A 22,480-nucleotide genomic window follows, 5' to 3' on the forward strand; every position below is an offset into this window, starting at 1 on the left:
CTCCTCAGTCCTTCAGCCCTACCCTTCTAACCATTCTTAAGTTCAAGTCAAGTTCGTTCCTGCTCTAATGCTTAGTAGTTGATTTCATGGGAAACTAGGACTAGGCCTTTCTCAATCCAAATCCCTCTGGAGTTATTTCCAATTATCTGGATTCTCTGCACTAGAACATTTCTAATGAAAGGCATTGCTGCAACACTGATAATGGTATTCACTGATATCCTGAGATTTGTTGATTCAGAGTATGAGATGGAACCATTTAAACAAGCTGAATATTACATTAATGAAGGAAAGGAGGAAATCATAATTTGTTCTTTGAGCTTATGAATTCGGCAATGCAGTGCCATGCAAAATTTAGAGGCAAGGTCCTACAGCATTCTAAAAAAAATTCAGCTTGAGAGACTATCCATGCCATCTTTCAGCTCTGGTTTAATGAATCTTATCCTTCCCAACATGTTTTCTTAAATTAGGACCACAAAGCCCTCCCTCCACCCCTTCTGTGCCTTCTGTCTCAGTTTCTTACCCTAAAATCCAGGTCCTTTCACAGTTTCAGGCACTTTGTAGCACTTGGTCTACGTAAGAAGTAAGTCTGAAAGGCTTCAGACAGAGCTTTAAACAGGAACAAGTTATCACACATCATGGTACTTGCAAGGTCACTACCTATCAATGAAAGAGGTATAAACTAATTTGTGGTCTTATGTATAGATACATAGCACACAGAATTTACCAAAATGTGCTGATCTCAGGACAGTGTGTGGTGAAAAAGGCAAGGCTGGGCAACCTCAGGGAGCACAAAGCTCTGGGTAGCTGATGGACTTCTTGTACCTACGGCTGGCCTTGCTCAAGAAGGAAGTGATATATTTATAAGCTGTCATCTGAGAAACAAGAGGAGAAGTGGAATGCCCATAGTCTTGCTGTTAATCAGTTTATTTACACTGCCTGACATTCCCTGGAGTTTATTTAGGATTTGCAATGTTCAAACCATCATTTATTTATTTATTTAAATTTAGGTTTATTTTCTTGGCCTGTCCTGAGAAAGTTACATTTATATTTTCAAACTTTACATTCACATTTTATAGGTACATTTGATTTGCAATCACAAATGTCAGAATGCATCTCTTTTGCAGCCCAAAATTAGTAGAAACCTGCTCAAAATATTTTTTTTATTTTTGAAGATTTAATGTTGATCTTTGAACACTGAAACTGTTCACAGAAAAAAAAAAAAAAAAAAAAAAGCCCTTTTGACATTTTGTTCCAAAAATAATAAAACTTTTGAAAATGTCCAAAAGGCACTTGCAATGAAGAAAATGCTAAAATCACTTCAAATTACATATCTAAAAATAATGTTGAAATGAAAATAAATTATTATGGAACTCTGAAACATTTCAATGTGTAAAATGCTTCTTTTATGCTTTCTGTCAAGCAAAAATTATGACAGCTGATTTGACTGGTTGACCCTGAACATCCTCAGGTACCTGAGCCCAGGAGGAAAGCGGTGAGTGGTGAGTCACAAAGCCAGTGTGCCCTGGGGTGTGACCCCACGCTGTGCTCTATCCTGTCCACTCACCAAAGACTGCTGTCCTTGAAACAGCTTCTGAGCTGCTTCTGCACACATCTGTAAACCAGTAGGAGGAACCAGATGGGAACTTACTGGCTGTGGACCTGCCTCCTGTGTAGAACATCACTGGTTGCAGCATCCTCCAGAGGAGGGAGCTGGTGGGCAGCTGGAAATGGACACGGTGCGCAACCTCTGACTCCCATCCACCTGCACAGCAATTTTGAGCTCCCAGGGCTCTAAGGCCTGTTTGAAAACATCACTTGTACAACCCTGGCTTGTTGCCAGGGTTGTACCAACTGGAAATCAGTCTTGGGTTCGACTCTAAGAGTGTAAAACAAGGGCTGAAAATGCAGCACCTCACAAAACGTACCCTTGTGAGTCAGAAAGACTTACTACAATAATAACTATAAATGATATTTGGAAGCAGGAGATTATTATATTCTGGGAGAAATAATCCTAGGAGACCTCAAAACATCTCAGAAGTGATATGGATGTATTAGTGATTTGCTGACCCATTTTCCACCAGAAAAACAGAAAGCAAAATTTTGCATAATTGTACAGTACCAACTGAAAATAAAATAAGTCAGCTACTTTCATTTCACAAGCTAGGCAATTACCAAGCCAACCTGTGTGAAATTCCCAGGGTAATACATAAATGTAAATGTAAATAGGTTCACTCAGGAACAGTGGATTTCTATAGAGTCTTGAGAATTTAGAAATGGTTTTGCATTGCCATCATCTTAAAAGAAAAGTGAAGTTTGTTTATTTTTTGTTTGTTTTTAACAAGACAAAATCTTTGTAAGAAAATAAGCAGAGAAACTCTGTCAAAACCCAGTGCTAAAACTAAATACCACGTTTAGGAAATGTAAAGTTACTCAGGATGGGAAGCAACAAGCAACACGCAGAGTTCAAGAAATGCCAGTCTTGCACCTGAGAGGGAACAAATGACTCCTTTCAAGCTACCTGGAAGACATGGAACAGAACCTATACTGACTTGAAGATATAGACACTGCTTTTACACCGCCTGACGATTCCGTCTAACCTGATAGTTCAAAGTTAACCAAGCATGATTTCTGTGAGAGGATCTGAACCAGTATACTGGGACTTATGGCATAACACTGCTTTGTGTCATGAGGCCTGGATTTACAGCATCACCAAATCACAGTTTCAGTTAAAGGTCAATCACTTCTCAGAAACAGGACATTTTCCCACTTAGACGCAAAGCTTTTGTTTTCCACAAGTAAAACAGGCTGTGATCTAGCTCTGAATTAGAGCCGTTAATACCTGCATGAACTGCACGCATCCTTGTGACAACAAGAAGTTAGCAGTCCTTCTTATTCTCTGAATGGTTTCTAGCAATAAAGCCAGTAAGAAGAAAGAAAACATTCAATTAGCTGCTTTAAGGTACAATTGTCTCATTCACAACAGGTCATTTCACACCTGCTAACTCCTCTCATTGAAGGTGAGCTACACTCAACACCAGAAGGGGAGAAATGGCCTAGGTGTGACGTATTTTTCTTCAATGCTTCCCTTGGAAGTGGCAATGTTCTCAAATTAGCCCTGAGCACTCCACCTCACTTACAGATAAGTAGCACCATCCTGGTTCATGAACCCGGAGGAAGGCTGCCTCTGTGCAAACAGGAACGTAGCATACCCATGGATGCGTATAAAAACAAATCCACATGTGAAGTATTTGCATGTATGTATTTGCAGATGGTGCACATGGGATCTTAAAGGAGTTGGAGGTGGACTGGAGATGATCTGGAGCATTCAGTACCTGTAGGAAAGCCCAGGCACCCAGCTCAGCTCCTCTCCTTTCAGGAGACAAGCTCCAGGACTATGAACCACGTACTACTTCTGGACATCTTTTAAGTAAAACACATAAATGTCACTTTTCCTACAAGGAGAACGGGCCCATAGTAAACACCCCAGGTGAAGCAGAGACAACTCAGCGCACTCCTAACTGGGTGCCTCATACCATGTTAAAGGCCCGCAGAGCAGAGGCCTAGCAGCTGCTTACAGCACTGCTGTGCTCCAGTTTCCTCAGGCCAGGCACATTTCAGTTATCTTCCCCTCACAAAGGAAACCATTCCTGACCAGTTCCTCCAGGCCAATCCCTTCTGCCGCATCAGCCACAGGACACTCCCAGCATGGCATATCCTTTCCTTGCTTCAGTGCCAAGAAGCACCTTCCTCCATTCCTCATGACAGGAGCACCACAGAAATCCCACTTGTAGAACCACTTGATCTACAGTGCACCACAGAAATCTGATCTCTTACAGATTTGTGTTCTTTACCATTAGCTCACCCCCAGAACATACCCAGATCCTAACATCCCACCGCAGAGGTGACTGGGCTGGGTTTGGTGTCCTCCTCACCCCACACAATAATGAACATGACTGTGCGCTCCTCTCTCACCTGGACCTCTTTAGTTCCAGACCTGGGACATCCTCTGTGTCATGGCATCAAGCGTAACCCTGCAGCTTTAGCATGTGGTTGCATTTTCTTCCTAGGCATCGTCTCAGAAATGGATCTCATCACCTCTTTCCGCCTCTGAAATCCTGCTTTCCACATGCCTGTGGGAGTAAAACACAAGTTGTGTTATTTACCAGAGGAGAATCACACTGATGCTGTGCAATTGAGAGGATGCAGAACCCCATAGCCTGTCAGAGACCCAAGCCAGCAAACCTCAAGCTGCAGGGCTGGATGCCATGCAGATGCACCACCAGGAATGGCAAAACAGGGATCCTGCTTCCAGCCACCAGCTGAACCAGCGCAGACAGCTCTCTGTGTGCTGTCACCGTGCCTTTGGTGAGGCCTGGAGATGGCGGCAGTGGAGATGCTGCAAGGATCTCACTCCTTCATTGCAGGGCTCTCCTCTGCATACCTCTGAATTTGATTGTCCGCACCCTGATTATAAAACCTGCAGTCATTCCATTTTGTTTCGGCTCTTTACAAGGTGAGCTTGTCAGGGCCAGATATGCTCCTCATCAGTACTGGTACAGTGTTTATCAGAGAATTTTGCTCCCAGTCTTGCTCTCTCTTGGTGCTGCTGTGATGTAATGTGAAGTAACAACACAATCTGTGCCACCAGTCCTGCTCCAGACAGTCCATTCTGAAGACTAGCTACATTCCCTTCGAACCCCTAGCTGTTCCTTTTTGGCACACCACCTAAACATGCCATGTTTTGCTTGTTACATTTCTTTTACAGAATTCTTATTTATTTCTGTTGAGTAATAGCAAGAAAATGCACCCTTAATCCAAAATATACATATATATATTAAAAAAAAAAAAAAGCAGAATACTTATGCTTAATTGTTATTCTAATTACAAGTTCCGATGCAGTGTAAATTTTTTCCCCTGGCATTATTAAGAACCTCATTTCCTTACAAAGTCCAGGATAAACAATTCCAATATATTTTGTTTTAATTATCAGGGTTTAATGGGGCATAATGAGACTATGTTGAGTGGCGCAGAAAAAAATAATAATTTAATGTGTGCAAAACTACTGAGCGCTCCTAGCTTGACTGTGCATATTTAACCTATTGTAGTGCAGCACTGTGTTAACTAATATTCAGTGTGGCCATCACTTATTTATCAATTTTACCTCCATTTCGATGGAAAATTTGTCCTTTTTTCCTAGCATCTAAAACACAATGAAAATCATTAGGATATCCTGGAAAAAAAAATGGATAATTCTCTGAACTGAGCAGTGAAAGCTTGCTGCTATGATGCAGCTGCTATGCAGCTTATGGTTCTATAAACATTTGTCATGTTATGGACAGAAGACTGGAGTGTGTTGCATGCCAAAGCTGCCCCAGCCAGTCTGTTCCAAATAACAACCCTTCTTCCAGTGTTACTTGGCAATGAAAACTGCTGGCTTCAGTTCCTAGGGTCCCTACTTAAAAGGAGTGTAGATAACATCAGCTGAAGTCACCATTCAGAAACACCCTTGTCTGGACTCTCACTGTAGGTGTATTTTCTCACTCCCAAGGTGTGGTTCCTACAGACTTAAAATGCCACAGATATTTTGTGGTGAAAGGGAAGTAATGCAAAACAGCAACCTAGGAAATAAACCAGCAAAGCAAGATTATGATTCTTTTCTCTTTCCAGCGTGCCCTTGCCAGTTGCACTGAATGGCTGGAAGTGGCTAATGCAGCAGGTAGCACCAGCCTGCTATCAGACTTTTATTCCACCTTACTAGGCTGACTATACGTATATATATATATGTATGTATATATATATTAACACAAATCTTAACTAGAAATATTTTGGCCATTTCTCTAGGAATTCTGAACATGCAGCAATGTGATCAGCAAGGCAGTGGCAACGAAACCTTGCTCTGCAGAAAGGATAAATGCATTTTTTTCTGTCATGTGAGGAACACACAGCCCGTTTGAAACTTTCAGATCTACTGGACTCACTGTGCCTACACTGTACTGCTCATACACCCACAGTACATCCCACAATCTGCTGGAGGGAGACACAGGAATCCCATCATCACAGCTTATCTCCCTTAGCTTGGGGGGAATTAAGCCTTTGGTCCCCAACAATGAGTTTCTTGAATGCTCCACTGCCTGTTTTAGTCTGGACCGAGCACTTTTGCCTTAACTGCAGTTCTCAGAGTAGCAGTTCTGCTCTGAGAGCTGTTCTGACATCAGTATCTAAGCTCCACTGGCCACTTAACAACAACCTCTGCAATCTTTTAACAGAAGTTGCTAGACAGGAGAAAACCCTTCTCTCCACACTGACTCATGCATGCCATCCTTTCTAAATTCTTGTCTTCCTCAGGGTCCCCTACCCCACCCATTCCAGGCTGTAGTTCTGGTAAGTACATGCCTGGTCTACACACATGGGGTACAGTCTTCCCATCCACATATTATAATCTGTGAATAACAACATTTATTTCATCTCAGCTTTCTAACTTACTGAAATGTTAATAAAGGCATCACAAGATATTACAACATACCCACAAATAAGACCTTACAGACCAAGAAAACTGAAAGCATACCATGAAAGTCAAGACCTACTTAAGGCAGGTTTTGTTACAAACACCACATGTGAAGAACCCTGAAGAGCTTTAATCTCTGCATGTAACTAAAGTGAGAATTACAAGAAGCTCCAATGCAAATTTCTCTTCAGAAATAACTACCGGATCCTGCCTGAAGGGAAACACTTCTATTCTGCTTATTTGTTCTACTCCTGGCATGGAGTCCAAGGTCTTGATTCAGTGCCCATTGAGGCCATTGAGAATGTCCTCTCTTCTGGCAAAGTAGTTGATTCATGACTTTGGGGAGGTGGTTCAAATACAGCACAGACACACACACACAAATGCAATGTTACACTGCATAATTTTATTTGAAAATTAATGTTTTGTATTACAGATTAAGTTAATATACTCCAAGTATTTTGTTTTTAAATAAAATAATTTTCTTATTTTTTTATAATGCCAGTATTTACAGAAAGAAAAAACATTTACATAAATATTTTTTCTGTTATTATTTTTTTTAACATGTATCACATGGGAGTAAAAATATTCTCCATGAAGTTTCTATCCAAGTTCTGTGAGATGTCAGGCTCCTTCAAGGATTAATAAAGACAAGAAACCTGAACAGGCTTAAGTTACAACTCAATGAGTTGACTGAAGAACTGCAATAGGCTGTTTGCCTGTATTAAGTAGTAGCAAGACTTAAGACCTCAGGGGATCCCTTCCAAGCCTGTGTCCTAAGCTTTAAGGAAGAATGAAAGGGAATCGGTTGAGTACCTTCCATCAAACTTGCCTTTGGCGCAGGACCAGGGCAGCATCCAGCATGTTCTCAGACCTCCAAAGTTTGGTCTTTTTTTTTTTTTTTTTCCATCCAACTGAACTAGGTAAGTTCCAGCCCAAGCTTAGGATCCCATTGTACAGCCACTCACTGCACCATGCACACCCAATGGCAACCTCTGCTGCCAGAGAGCGTAACAGCTACAGCAAACCATGGTGGAAGAATTTTGACTGAGAATGGGACTGACGAACCCTCCGTCATACAGAGCTGCAACTCTGAGTCAGAAGCCAAGTTTGCTGATGCCCAGATATATACTGACCTGTTTCCCTTGGATTGCCTAGCACTATCAAGTCCCAGAAGGCCCTACAAGGAAGTCCCTGCATTTAGCAGAACTGCAGATGGAAAAGGGGGAACAAGTGCATTACCATCTGTAGTTTATGCATTACTCAGAAGAGGCCTCTGAGGTTAGCTCTGGGCAAACACCTATCCTCAGAGCTCTGCGTAGGAACATACATCCCCACTGGATCATGAACAGCCAAAGCTGAATAAGGTTATGTTACTAAGAGACTTGTACCTCCACAGTGGATTGAGGCAGGATGACATACGTATTACTTCTTAGGATATTCAGAGCCTCAACATACAGAACAGGATCTTAACTTGAATGCTCTCTTAATGTGTTTGGACTCTTTCACATAGATTCTTGTTTTTAATGCTTTCCTCTGGATTGCAGGCACAGAGCTTTCCATGCAGGTCAGCATACACACTAGAAGCCGATAGCTCTTGGAAAGCCAGTGTTAAACTCCTTTCTGCAGTGCCATGGAGAGAGAAGAAGGGTTTGAAGCAGTGGTGAGCTTCCGGCTCTCCCAACCCGTAATCTGAAACGCCATTTACCTTGGTATCTTCAGTGGCAAATGGGAAACTGAATCCAAGTGCATGCCAAATATGTGCCAAAAAATGCTCTGTTAATGACAACCGCACCTTGTCGCCACCATGTCTTTGTAATTTTTAAGGACCACATTCTCTTTGTCATCAAAGTAGAGGAGATTGAGGGATTTCAGTTCATCCGGAACACAGCAGGGTGTGCTGACATCTTGAGACAGTTTAAGTGTATGGACTATGGACTGAACAGTGGCATGGTTTGTTGCATTTTGACTTTCTCCCAAGGGGAAAAGGCAAGATCCTCTGCAGTAAAATGCATTGTAGCCACTTGGGTAAATAATCCATCCTGACCAGCCAATAGCATGGAAGTCAACGTAGAGTTCCCTTCGATGACACGCTGTTACCTGGTTTTTGGTGGAAGACACTGCTGCAGCCCGAGGTCCCCTGCTCCTGCTGGCATTTCTGTTTTCAATGATCTGAGGTTCATGAGGCACACCTAACAAAGCGTCATTTTTGGCAGGGTTCAGCTCTGGTTCAGAAAGGAAGTTGTGTGTTAATCTTTTTCACAGTAAGTTCATTTATTCTTTAAGTACAGTGTTCTGCAAGAAAACCTATTTCAGAAATTTACATCAAAGTCTTCAGAGCACATTTTAAAATGACAAGTTGTGAAAGCACTGGAAGAGGTGTGTATTCAATTGCCATTTCAGACACATTTCAGAAACTGCCAAATCTCTGTTCCTTTTGTGGCCTAAAAGGCCTCAATTCAACAGAAACATAAAAGCTTACTGATATACTGAAGTTTATATTCTCTAAACTCCACAGGCCCCTTTCAGGGCTATCTGTGGTCAGAATGGCATTAATGGCCTTTGTATGGCTACTCCTACATCACACATGCTGAAAAGTGCTAACAAAGGGTGGAGATCACAGGTGTTTTCTCTCTCTGGTGTTTTCCCAGTAACTACCCATACACTTGCAAAATAGTGCTTTCCTGTAAGGGAGTATTTTTGGTTTTTTTTTTTTTTTCTTCAATTTTCAGACATGAAAAAATAAAACTAGGCTTACAGAACTCTGCTAGAGAATGTAGCTCCGTGACAATTGACTTGCTTTCTTAAGGTATCTTCTGAGAACCCTTGATAAATATTCATGGAGACCTTAAGATCCATAAACACAGGTTGAAAACCACTGACATATAGGCTACTAGAACAAATCTTTGTAGATGCACTGATCACAAGCACCAGGTAGGTTTACAGAGTTTTCTCATTGAGAAACAGTAATCGTTTTTTCGATTCTGGCATAGTTTCAAATACAACAGAGGTTGATATTGATTAAATTGGGATTTAGGATTCCACTACAATAATTTCCTGTTGAAAACAAAAATGAACAGGCCAGCCTATATCTTTTTGGTATCCGTTTCACCATCTAGTTCTTAATATTGACAGAAGTCCTACCTAGTTTCTTTCTAATGTGCAAATGCAATGATTTACCAAACGGACCCTCCAAACCCAAAACAGAATCATTTTTTCCCTCCTCCTTCCAGTTTTTGCTCCTCGTATTTATCGCTAGATCTTTATCTTCTAGGTTTTACTAGAAGACCAGCAGGAGAGGTAAAACTAGTGTTTTGTAATTTAAGGGATGAGGGCGTTGTCTTTGATGAAAAAAGCCTTTAGTCACAATGCTAATTAGTCAATGAAGTTAAATAGGTGCTTAAAAACCAAGCCAATGACAGAAAGGTTTAAATTGCTTACCTAACAACCTCTTCCACTCTTGAAAACTACACTTAATAACTGTACTAACAGTTGCTTTACCAGCATTTTCACAGTTTTCCAGGTCACTGAGTTTTTTCAGCCTAAGCCAAAACTACAATTTTTGTGTGAACTTCACCGCAAAGGTAAAATAAATAATAATTATTAAAGAGTGAGAACTCCCACCTCTCTACAAACAAAATAAACCAAGCTCCCTCTAGGCTTTGAGTATTTCCTGAAAACACAACTTCTTTGAGTAGAGGTGATTTAAAGTTATGCCAGGTGAAGTACAAGCAAGAACTATCAGAGCAAACTCTGGTCAGTGATAAAGATGAACTTCCACCAGGCTCAACCCTGAGCATAAATACTGAGATGAGGTATACATGAGGCAACAGAAGGTAACAGTAAATAACAGCTCATATCCTGTAATAGAGTTGCTGTTGTGTGAACTTACTTGTGGAAGAGGGTACAAAGCTGGAAGACCTTCGCTTATTACTGTTGGTGAAGAGGACAAGGAGAGCATTTCTACTCTCCTGCAAATTGCCCTGGCTCTTCGCAAATGTAACCAGGTTGTGCTCAATTTTATTGCTGAATGCATGTGTTGCAGTTATCAAAAAACCATGGTTGGAGTTGCTGTTTCCAACCCACTTGGAAACCTAGTAATGAAAACAAAATGAGAAAATATTGTTTCAATAATCTTACTACTGCAGTATGATTAGGGATCATTTGTATTAAGAAAAGGGAACAGGCTATGGGAGTGTAAGAACATATATTATCATATAAGCGAGGTAACTGTACAGTAAAGGCTGAATTGAGTTAAATATTTAAACCAATAATTCAGCATTTAAAAATACCATATACATTCTCCAAAGCTGCATTTATATGAAAATAATTAATTTTAGGGAAATTTACTACTGAATAGATGAGTCTAGGAGTTAAAGTTAACATTGAAATAAATCCTCTGACTTTAGCCAGAACCTTATTTTTCCTAGTAATCTTAGTAACAGAATAATATGAACTCTCCAGACTTTTCATACTATTAAAACTCACTTAAATCTTAACACAAACGTAGGATTTGAAGAAATAAACATATTTGAAGAAATCAAGCAAATTTGCTTCATCTAATTGTTACAGTTACAGCCTAATAGTTAAGGCCAGGCCACCCTCAAGCAAGGCTATTATGAAGTACGATGCAACTCAGACTAATCATTCAAGCATGCTGTTCAATCCGATTATAAAGTTTAGGCAACTAAAACCATGGTCAGAATACAGATTTAAACCTTAGAAACTATTTAAAACCTTGTTTGTGTTTTTGCTATGGAAAAGCATTCAAATATTGATATAGTTTAAGGATATCTACAAAACACATCTTCAAACTAGCAATTACTGAATTCTTCAGACAAAATTAAGACAAAAAGCATTCCAACCATGATAAATTCCAGAAACACAATGTTAAAGTACGCTGCACTTCTGTTCTACAAAAGTTTGACCAGGATAAAAAAAAAAAAAAAGAGAGAAAAAATAAAAAAAAAGAGAGAAATTAAAACTTACTCTTACCCCACAATCAATGCCATCTCCTTTGACAGCCTAAGGACTAACATGCTTTAATCACTCTGACATGTTTGGCCTGATGTCCCTCCTATTGACTAGGTTTGGGTTACTCAATTCTCATCATGTCTGTGGTGCTAGCAGCAAATAAACACTTCTTTAATCCAGGCAGCACCACGTGTACTTCTCAGTGTAGACAGAGAGGAAGTATCCCCCCTGCTGCTGACCTTCCGTTTGAATTGAGCACAGAACCCAGCACTAAGGGCAGTGCTGGAGTTATGAGCTGACTGCTGCTGTAGCAGAAGATTTAGAACTAAAAATGGAAGACAGAATTCGCTGCTTACTGTCTGCGTGACATTGAATACTTCCCAGCCTTCTGTGTACAAGGACAACAGTCTTGATGCAATGAGATGTTTTTTTTGTGGCTTACTTCCACCCTCCAAGAGTTCATACAATTCCACCTTGAAAAGAACAATACAATATTACAGTAAGAGGTGACAGTAATTGTTTTTCCAGCAAAACAAGGATCAAGATTATACGCTTTTTTTGTCACATCATACCAAAAAGTTGTTTTTAGGTAGTTCAACGGAAAAACAAGTGTCAGTCGATACATCTACTTTGAGATGTGTACAGAGGCAGGACACTGGACTGTTTAATGCAATTACTAGAATGTTTGACACTACAGAAGAAAAACCCAATTGTCCCTTGCCTTTCTCTTTGGAACATCTGATACTGTCAAAATCTTCCCTTACGCTGCACCTTTGCCCTCAGGTTTGCAAGAAGTCTGAGTTTGCCCTTTGCCAAAGGTACAGATACACTCATCATCAAGAGTCCTCCATAAAACCCTATCTTCCCACGAATCCTATGCTGCTATTAGTAGTAGCAGTATTTTAAGAGACAAGCAGTCAAATTTCCATCTGAATTCCAAAATACCTAACCCCAGAAGAGCATGGTGCGGTTTGAGATAGGTCTGACAAGGACATCTTTAGGGATAGCTGACTGCCACAGGGACAAAAGGCCTGAAGGGTGCCAAGCCAAACCCCTGCCGCTACTTCTTTGCATATCTGAGGCAAAGGAAAAGTATCATTCTGCACTGAGGACAATCCAATAAAAATAAAGCTGGTCTATGTTGTGAGTGGTTCCACTCGCCATCCCTTTCTCATTTTCTTCCAGTACTATTAACCACAAAAACCCAAGTAATCGCATAGCCGGCCCGTCGCCTCCCCACTTACTTTGCAGAAGTGCTGCCCCTCGGACCTGGCCACACGCTTCTTCTTCAGCTTGAAAACACGGAACTCGGCCTTCAGCATCTGCTCGCCCCTCTCGATGGCGCTGATGTCGAAGTAGAAGCGCTGCTGGTGCAGCCGAACCTCGCAAGACCCTTCCCGGGGCGCCCCTCGGGCCACGGCCCCACCGCCCCCCGGCCCGCCCCGGTCCTCGAAGCTGCGCACCACGTCGCCCTCCAGCAGGCCGGGGGCGCGGGTGATGCCGTTGGCGTCGGCCACCTTGTTGAAGAGATCCACCATGAACTGCGGCGGCTTCTTGCGGGGCAGCACGTCGGGGGGCAGCTCCTCGATGTCGAAGACCTCCCGCAGCCGCTGCAGCGCCGCCGCCAGCACCTCGTCCCGCGGGCCGGCGGCCAGGGGCAGGGCGCTCGCCGCAGCCATGCCCAGCAGCCAGGCCAGGCCCAGCCACGGCCGAGGGCCCGCCATGGCCGGCGGATGGGCCCCACGCCTCGCCCGGGCCGTCGAGGCCCCGAACGGCTCCGCGGGGCGCGGCCCCGGGGGCGGTAGCGGCGGAGGGCCTGCCGCCCGCAGCGCTGCCTCTCGCCCGCCCTCAGCACGGGCAGCCCGAGCCCGCCCAGCGCCTGCCCCGGGGCGATTTTACCTCGCTGAGGGCTCGCCCTGCGCTGCCGGTCGCGGTTGTGCCGCCTGGGCCATTGTTCCCCTTCCAGGCAGGGAGGAGAGGTAGGGTATGGGGCAGGTGGAGAGGTCCGGCCTCCCCTGCTGAGGCTACGTGGGACGGGAGCAGTGGCACTCAGCAAGCATCTGGGCCCACAGGGGAAGGTGGTGGTGTCAAAGAGGCTGGAGCTGCGCTAATTAGGCTCCCCACCCACTCGTAAACTACCCATTTAAAATAATAATAATAAAAGGTACAACCTGAGTCATTCGAACAGCTCTGCTACACTCACCTTTTGCTGCTCTGAAGCTCCTGAGCCACTGAGTGGTGTGGCTCTTTGGCACCGGACTCCTTCCTACTGTCACTCTTTCCAGTCTTCAGTGATTGCTGCAGCCAAATGTTTGGAAAAAAATGGATAGTTATTGTTGCTATGTTTTATTTATTTTCTATCAGGAGACCAGTTTGCTGGTCCAGTTCACCACGTGAAGGGCTGACAGAGGAAAATGAGAAGCTGCGATGGGTTAATCAGGCCACTTCAAAGAGCGCTGTTTCTGCACAAAAAGCTACAGCCAACTTTGATCCTCAGAACTCTCCAGTTGTCTCCTATGGTCTGCAAGTATCTCCGCTCATGGGTAACAGCAGTGGTGGTTGAAATAACATTTGTTGCAACTACTTGCCTGAGAGCATGGAAAAAAAAACTAGCAAGATGCAAGAAATCATCACTAGACAGTTTTTTAGTCATCTTAATAGTTCAGCTTCCACTCCGCTGCTTCTTTACACGCTCATCCTCACAAACCCTACCCTGCCCTTGGGCCTCTTCATTTACTCCTAGTATCCTCCATAGGCATGTACCTCCATTTCTACTCCCGTGGTGCTGCTTCTAGACATCAATGCCTGGAAACGCATAGCTAGGGTTCCCAAACAACCTTAACTCTGCCCTAGAGGCAAAGATTTATGAAAAATCCTCTCTGTTTAATATAAGCTGGGACCACAAACAATGAAATGCCTCAATCATAGTAGTGCAACTGCAGAAATTCCAGCCTACTGTTAGCCAAAGATAACCCACTGAGTGCTGTGTTCTTTTATTTTCACATTTCTGATTAGGCAAACAACATAATGAAAGCCTCGCTCCCTATTCTTTCGTAAGACTGTATGACTCACCACTTATGTAAGCCTTATAGAGGAGCTGGTCATAGCTCCACTGATGATACTACATACTAGTTTGCAATTAGTGCAAGGCTTCAACCTCCCTATACTGTATCATAAAAATAGTATGTTCTCTCAACTTACATGTTGTGAGCAGTGTGGCTCTGGGAGCCCGAGTAAAGTGGGGAATCTGTAGGGAGCTATGATAGATAGTTAACAACATAAAATTATAGGTGGATTCTCTAAAGATTTCAGCATTGGCATTGTTTTTCCTTCTCCCTCTCTCAAGTGACTGGATAAAGAGCTTGGATGGTCTGCAGAGTTCAAAATTGTCTGACTTTCAGGCATAGCTTATGGGTAAGAGCAGTGGGATTTATTATGTGGCCTGTTGCTTCATCTTTGATGACATTACAATTAATATGGGACATCTGAAACAGTGTGGTTATCCTGTATTGTTAGTGGGCAGAGCAAAGTTTACTTGAAAGTCTTCATTGCATATTTCAGAGCCTTAGCAAAGATTTAAATGTAAGTCTAACCTTGCCACCAGAAATGAAGAGCTTGGCTCTGAATATCCTCCCCCCTCTCTCTTAAGTTACCAGTATTTGTTTAATTTTCATAACCAGTGAATAGAGCAGCTTGGAAGTTGTATCTTTCTCAGCACAGCTGCGTGACACTTCTCTGTCCAGGTTCTGTAGTTTAGTGACTCACATTAATCTCTTCTTTCTGGATAAAAAGTGTAATTTTCCATTTCCTGAGCAGAGCATAATGCACTGCAGCTTTCCCTGTGGCTTTTGCAGGCAGGGAGCAGGATCACCAAGGTGTTTCACTTGCTTCATAGCAGTTGCCTTAGACCCATTTGGAAAAGAAAAGAGGAATGACCTTTGTGTGAACAGGGTTATACTCCCCTTCTGTTCTTAGTAGAGGAGCAAAACCAGGGCCACCAACCAAAGTTTACAATTACAAAGGAAAACTTCATCTCAGTGTCAGCTAAGGAGTGGAACTGTACCGCATCAGCGATACCGTGTGGAGCAGGAGCACTGACGTCACCTCAGAGCCTAGAATAGCAGTCCCTTGAGGAATGGATAGATGGAGAGAGCCACTGAGTCAGTAAGTGTGCATTCAGCATTTAGCTTGAATGTTGGAACAGGGAAATTATAAATGGACCTAAGTAGCAGAGAGGTTTTGCCATGTATCTAATATATAAATACCTCTCCCAAGGGGGTTGAGAAGCTCCCAAGTGCAGACTTGCCAGCACATCCTGACTCCAAGGCATGTGTCCTATTCAAGCCCTCCAAAAACCGTACTGTCAGCATTTTGTATGATAGTTTTGTGTAAACTACAGTTGCTGAATTCATGATCCAGACAATAAGATGCCATATTACCTTTGTTATTCCAGCTTTGTACTTTGTACTCTGCAATCACTTCCTGAAGCATTTTCAAAGGATGTGAAAGATTTCTTGCCTTTCCCTAAAGACTGCACAAATCAGATGAAACCAATGCAGCAGGCAGTAAAGTATCTCATCGAAAGTCACTCGGCAGTTTATAGCGGTAGAATCCAGATCTCCCTGCTCCTAGAAAACCAAACAGGTTATGCCACATTTTAAAACATCTCAGTGACTATGCTACCAAACTTTATTCCTTCCTAGATCTTCCTGATGGCTGAAGTAATTTCTTGGCCAATGCAGCGGGAGTAAGCCAAGTTTGGATAAAGCTTCTACAGGGTCTCTTAACATCTCATCTTTTCACCATCTTTATGTATCATCTGAGAAAGCACAGCTACAATCAACATGAGAAACTGCATCATGCTAGATAATTGTTGGAGCAATGTTGTACGATTTTGAAAAAAATATAAGTTGCTGTTTTCTCAAAGACTAATCAAACTAATTGCATAAATGCTGCTGCTTGTGACAGCTTTCCTTGAAGGACACAATCTGTAACAATAACTTTCACACTGCTTTTTCTACTTAGATGATGCCTGCCTAGACTTTTTTTTCTCCACTGAGAAAGTGTGACTTTTTTTTTTTAAATATATCAATAAAAAGATCTCATATAAAAGGATCTCGGTGTGTAGCATTTTAAAATACATTGGAAAAATCCCTACCTCTCCATCAATGCTGTTACTATGATTCCTTTCTTGTTTTCAGTTTTACAACACTATCATGGTTTACTGAACAGATCTTATGTGTGCGCAATCTTTGCAAATGCCATTCTCCCTCCTAAAGTTTTTTTTTTTTTTTTCTTACATACTAGTAATGGGGAATTATTGATCCTGTCAGTATTCATTCACTATCAGAATTAACAGGTAAATAACACACACACCCTGCTTCAACTGCAGACTAACATCAGTATGGCCAAGAGTACTTCCTACTTAGCTTTAACTATGTTGCAATTACCAAGAATCGGAAACCAAGACATGAAAGTGTCTTCAAATGGCTACCAAAATCAATGCCATCACCTATTTTTTTTTTTGTTTTTTTTTGAAAAACATCAAAACATCGCAAACTGTATCTGGAGTTCAGCCAAAAATGGAGCCCCCATGATTATTCTTCCTGAAAACAAACAAACAAACTTGTGCAACAGGCTCTCTTTCCAGGAACACAACTCACCTGTAATTGTCCTTTCCCTACAGCAGTATCCATGAGCACACAGAAATTAGTGAAATTAACAATGACCATTTCAATCATGTACGTGCCCACTTTACTTGCGAGGATGACATCTATTAGCTGTAGTAGACTCAGTCCTCCACATGGTGTGGCCCTCCAAATGAGGCTGAGCCAGAGCACTAAGTTTAGTACTTAAAAATACTCTCCTCCATTTTTAATTACAATTTTATCCTCCTATGCATTTGGCATCTTGTTAACATTTCTTGTTTGGTTGGGCATTTTTGTTCATAAGAGTCAACAACCTATAATCTTCAGCAGAATCACCTGGTCAGAATTTACTTCTGTAAGTCAGAATTTAGTTCTTACACCAAGAAAATTTTGTACAGTCAACCTACTCAAGTGTTTAACAAAAGGATGAAAAAATGAGAAAAAATGCTTGAAAGAAAGGTAAGCAAACCATCATAAAAAAACACTAGAGCTCACCTCCCTTACAAATACCTATGGCTTGAAATAAGAAGAATAATTGTAAGTTTTAACTTCTGTTGTTGAGATACCGATGTGGAACATTTTATCCAGGAAATTGTGTACACAGTCCCCACAACTGCTTATGGAACAATCTAAGTTTTTGCTATTTAGCTTTCTAGCTTTTTATTTATTTTCCTCCTGCTGAGCTGTGTGGGTAGTAAGTCACATTATCTACACTGGCATGACATGTCATGCATGCAAATGCATGACAATTTTGGAGTACCATGGTGCATAGCAGCTTTTAGTGTCTTTACAGGAAATAAATTTTCAGTAGTTCCTTGTAGTGTAGCTTTTTTGTTTGTCTGTTTGTTTCTGAAGATTATGCTGTTGCATGCTGAAATGGCTTTCCTTAATCAGATTTAATATTTTCAACTTAATTCCTAAATTAACATCTGTATTTTGATTTTCATCTCCTTTTTGTTGAGGCAAGAAAAATTGTAACACAAATGAAGTAACAACTACTGAGTGCAGCATTGAATAAGTGGAAACAGAAAAGGTTGCAATTCAAGCTTTTGAAAATATTACATATTTATAAACTATTTGATGGTAAACACATTGACTACATCATCATTAGTCAGGACCTGCTTCAGATCTTTAAAGATACAAAGGGAATTCATGTTACACAGGTAACTTAAAAAAAATAACAACAAAACAGATAAAACATCTATTCTGGAATAAGAGGAGGGTTATTTGAAAGAACTCTTCTACTGTAAATGTGTCTCAGCTATTCCAGAACAACTTCCACCTAAAAATCAGTCTGTAGACCTTTAATCTTAGACTTTTTTTTAATGAATCACTTAAAAATACACATATATTGAGTATTATACCAATATTCATTCAGTCTTTTAAATATCCACTAGCACTGGAAAAATCTAGCTGCTAGGATGCATAATTTGAAGTTGCATGAAAAATGGAATTGTACTTAAAGATAATTAGAATCATTTAGTCACAGAGCCACACTGCAGGAAAAGATGTCTCCCCCACTCCATCCTCCCCACAACACATGAAGACTTCTAGAACATTTTTTTGCTTTTTTTAATAAGTCCATAAAAGCCAAGGGTTTATAAAAGCACATGCAAGTCCATTTACATCAACAGATCATCAGTAAGAAGTTCCAAACTTTCCTTAGTACAGAAACTATGTCTTTAAGACTGAAAGTAGTAAATAAAACAGGACTCCAGAACTGACAAGTATGGTGACAACAGCAGCTTTGTCAGCAAAATTCCTGGGTTGTTCCTGGGACATGGATAAGGATGCATGTGTGCGTGGAGGAATGTTACACAAATCCAACTGAAATCCCCTGTAGCTTTGGAGAAAACAGCAAGACTGGCTTGGTTTTACTCTTTTACTAATCCATTTTAAGCGATGGATCTCACAGATCTACATTTTTCTAAGCATTTTTTGTTTTGTGATTGCAACCTAGATTCTTGGTTTCATCTTTCCACCGAAAGAAAGAATATAAATAAATATAAATAGAAACAGAAAAAGATGTCAGGAAAAGGTGCAACAGTCCCACCTTCAAATACCGTGAGGAAGAAAAGTAGATTCTTCTACTGTCTGTCCTCTCCAATCCCAATCTGTGAAAAGGTAACTAACCAGTTTTTGAAACAGTGAGGGGCCACTTTTTTACAAATATTCACAGAACCTTTAACACAGAGTAAAAAGAAGAAAAGCCATTGGAAGTATATTAAAGACCACCTTTCTCTAGCACAAAGAAACCCAATTTGTACTCTTGCTTCACCGTTCAATATTTGTACTTGAAATAAGATAATTTCATAGTGTACAAAATAAAATAGCTAGTAACTCAGGTTTCCCTTTTCTCAATAGTTTAGGGACAGGAAGGACATCAGGCACATTTAACTGTTGCTAGTTTAAATCACACAGTAGTTTAATGTTGCTGCAAAAATGTGTAAGACCATCATTTTGCTCTTGTAACTTTTTTTTTTTTCTCAAGATTTCTTCACCTAGAACACCAGCACTCTGAAGACAGACCCAGCATAGTACTTGGGTTTGCCACAAATAATCCACTTTTTCCTTCCTTGGAAAAAAACAGGTATTGACTTAGAACTTGTCTGACTGGCAGGGAGACCAAGATTTTTCCCTATCTACAGAATAGGTATGACCTGTGACTTCTGTGTATGCTCCTATTATGACTCTGTCTAACCACAAGTGATTAAGTGCAGCAAAATACAGTGAAATCATTCATTCTCTGACCAAATAACATTTCTCAATCTTGTACCTTGATGAAGACTAAATGCTAACAGGGAATTGGAAAATTTTCAGTGTCAATTACAATGAGACCTGCAAACATTTCATGGGATCTCAATTATCAGTCCACACAACCTGTGACAAACAAGTTACTGTTATCCCACTGGTAAGAAGTATTGTTTTGAGCAACTGCTAACTGTGTACAGGACTGTGACCAAATCAATTATTATGGGGTAAATGAGTTTTCCATAATCTAATCAGTTTTCTATAATTAGCAACTTTCAGTGGTCTCAATATCCTGCTAGACTTTCCATTTTTGTTATTAAACCTCTGTGGCAAAAAAAAAAAAAAATATTTTCCAAGTTAATTAGTGATCTAAGTTACACTCATTTGTTGGATGCTGGCAACAATGAAAGCAGCAACATTAAAAGCAAATTTTCACTAATAATGAAAGCTTCTTAATGATTTAGGTAACTTTGTCAGTACAAGTGGATCTCTCATGCTGACCACTATCCTCATTTATTTATTTAATTTGGGTGGTACACTATGTGCCTAATGACTACTCAAATAACATATAGTGAATTGAGAAAGCAGTTCTTGGAATTTCACAGAAATCAAATAAAAGTCTTATAGCCCACGGCAACATCCATGGTTTTTATTGCAGTAAAATGTCAGTAGGTGTTCTTCATCCCATTTATATTAAGATTTCTTTTAAAGAAAAGGTGCTGATATTTTGTATTGTTTCACCTATGAGGTAGATGGCACTTTGATATAAATAGCTTAAATCAGAAATGAAGTCAGCTCTAAGCCTGCAACAAATGCTGCTTCACTGTCTGCTTAAGTCAGTTATTAAATCACAAACGTGAAATAATTCCTCATTTCAAGAGACAAACACCATGTCTCTGAAAGCAGAGTGTTGGCCAAGCGCAAACAGGTGCCTTCTCTCGACAGAGGTCAGCGGAATTCTGGCTTCAGTCTCCAGACACCTTCACCGTTAGGGCTCCTATGGAAGGTGCAGAGATTGCGGAGAAGTTCTCTAAAGACGCAAGACTGTGCTGCAGGCAGTTTGGAGTCAAATTCCTGCAGTATTTCCTGAGTACTAGCCTCACCGTCCACACGGGCCTGGAATGCTATGAAGTTCCGCACATCCACCAGCAATTCATCGTATTCTGTTGAAACTGTGGCTGGAGCGGGTGCTTGATGAAGATTCTCATCTCCCTCACTCTCTGTCCTTTGTGGTAAAATAAGGTGGTTTCTTGCCCTCATCTTAGCTAATAAGGATGAAGACTCTAGTGCACTGGATGACGATTCTCCTGTTTCTGATTTTCCATCAAAGTGCGCACTGGAACTACTACTCTTTACATTTTCTTTCCTTATTGTATCCACATCCTGCAAATAAAAATACAGACTATGGATTTTGAGATACACTGGATCTGTTGAACAAAATCTGCCTGCCATTTAGACTTAAACAATACACGTGAGCACACAGAAGCTATACATCTGAAATACACAATGAAGAGGCAGTATGTTCTCATCTCAGATCATGCTGGAGTTTGCTGTACTTGATTAGACTTTATCAAGATGCTATAATAATAAAAGAAAAATCACATTCTTGAGAGACTAAAAATTCTAGAAGTTTACATAATCATGTGACAAATAGGTATGTGATACACACCTACAGTATAAATCAGATTTGTTTCATGAATCAGAACTTCACATATATCAGCTATCAAAAGAGAAGTACTAGCTTGTGTCTCTTACCTTAATCTTCCTCCCAGGTGACACACACGTAGAACATGAAGAAAGCAGCATAGGGTTTCTTTTTTGACCAAACCGACTCCTGAACATGCAAAAGAATTAACTCCATAAACATCCCTCTCAAAATGATTAAGATTTTTTTGCCAAAGCCACCGATTAGATTTGCATTCTAGGGTTCTCAAGAGTGCTCTGCCAACCTCTCTCTCCTCTACCATGCAACAGGAATGCCTTCTTTGTACTTCAGAATGGACTACTTCCTAACCTAGTAGTACGTTATTTTGTCTTTATTAAACATAAAAAATGAAACTCAACATTGATGCATGTTACTACAAATACCAGGTACAAAAAAAAAATAAAAAAATTAATCTACAGCATTCTAAGGAACTCTTCTATTTTTGGATAAGCAGTGTGAAAAGGGAACTTACTTTATTCCTGCTGGTGCACCTGAAAGACCACTTGTGCCTGTCCAGGTTGGCACACCAGAAGCAGCTCCTAAACATCGCTGTCGAGAGACTTTTAAGGCTCTCAGGGCATCCTGGGCCACTCTGTTTGCTTCTGCCTCTACCAGCACATAATCTGCACTGGAAGCTTCCATAATGGCATCATGCTTCATAACACTGTGCACTCCTAGCAAACAGAGCACACAAAAAAAGGTGAAGGAGGACACCTGTTAATTTACACATTAATTTGTAAAATTAAATATTCACCATTTGTGAAAGCCACAATCACTTTTTTTTCGTTTTCAGATCGATTATATTCAGCACTTCAGTATAGTAATTTCTAGTAAGAGATCCCCCTTCTATCAGTTGAGCAATCAATTTGACAGCAAACCACTTCTGGTGTGCTGATGAGG

General features: G+C 40.9%; 2 protein-coding genes across 3 annotated transcripts in view; both read right to left on the reverse strand.

The window, feature by feature from the left end:
* Positions 1–7,409: 7,409 nt before the first annotated feature.
* Positions 7,410–13,632, reverse strand: LOC118169495 (bone morphogenetic protein 2-like). The gene is made up of 4 exons (XM_035330818.1): positions 12,721–13,632; positions 11,833–11,949; positions 10,395–10,596; positions 7,410–8,727 (listed from the first exon to the last, which is right to left on the reverse strand). The coding sequence occupies exons 1-4, from the start codon at positions 13,198–13,200 to the stop codon at positions 8,282–8,284; spliced, it is 1,245 nt and encodes a 414-aa protein (XP_035186709.1). The 5' UTR covers positions 13,201–13,632; the 3' UTR covers positions 7,410–8,281.
* A 5,053-nt stretch (positions 13,633–18,685) lies between these two features.
* The window catches only part of ERCC6 (ERCC excision repair 6, chromatin remodeling factor), a 49,427-nt gene continuing 45,632 nt past the window's right edge, over positions 18,686–22,480 (reverse strand). For both annotated transcript variants that reach the window (XM_035330038.1, XM_035330037.1), the window contains exons 19-21: positions 22,053–22,254; positions 21,631–21,709; positions 18,686–21,258 (exon numbers count right to left, since the gene is read on the reverse strand). In XM_035330038.1, coding sequence (XP_035185929.1) covers positions 20,824–21,258; positions 21,631–21,709; positions 22,053–22,254 — 716 coding nt within the window. In that variant the 3' untranslated portion in view covers positions 18,686–20,823. The remainder of the gene's footprint in view (positions 21,259–21,630; positions 21,710–22,052; positions 22,255–22,480) is intronic.

Source organism: Oxyura jamaicensis, chromosome 6 (assembly GCF_011077185.1).
Source record: "Oxyura jamaicensis isolate SHBP4307 breed ruddy duck chromosome 6, BPBGC_Ojam_1.0, whole genome shotgun sequence".
NCBI classification, from domain to species: Eukaryota; Metazoa; Chordata; class Aves; order Anseriformes; family Anatidae; genus Oxyura; species Oxyura jamaicensis.

Coding starts and splice junctions, on each gene's coding strand:
- LOC118169495 (XM_035330818.1), bottom strand. CDS start 13,200: ATGGCGGGCCCTCGGCCGTGGCTGGGCCTGGCCTGGCTGCTGGGCATG. Junction 11,950..12,720: donor AGGGGCAGCACTTCTGCAAA/GTAAGTGGGGAG, acceptor GTTCTTTTCAAG/GTGGAATTGTATGAACTCTT. Junction 10,597..11,832: donor TATTCAATGTCACGCAGACA/GTAAGCAGCGAA, acceptor TTTCATTACTAG/GTTTCCAAGTGGGTTGGAAA.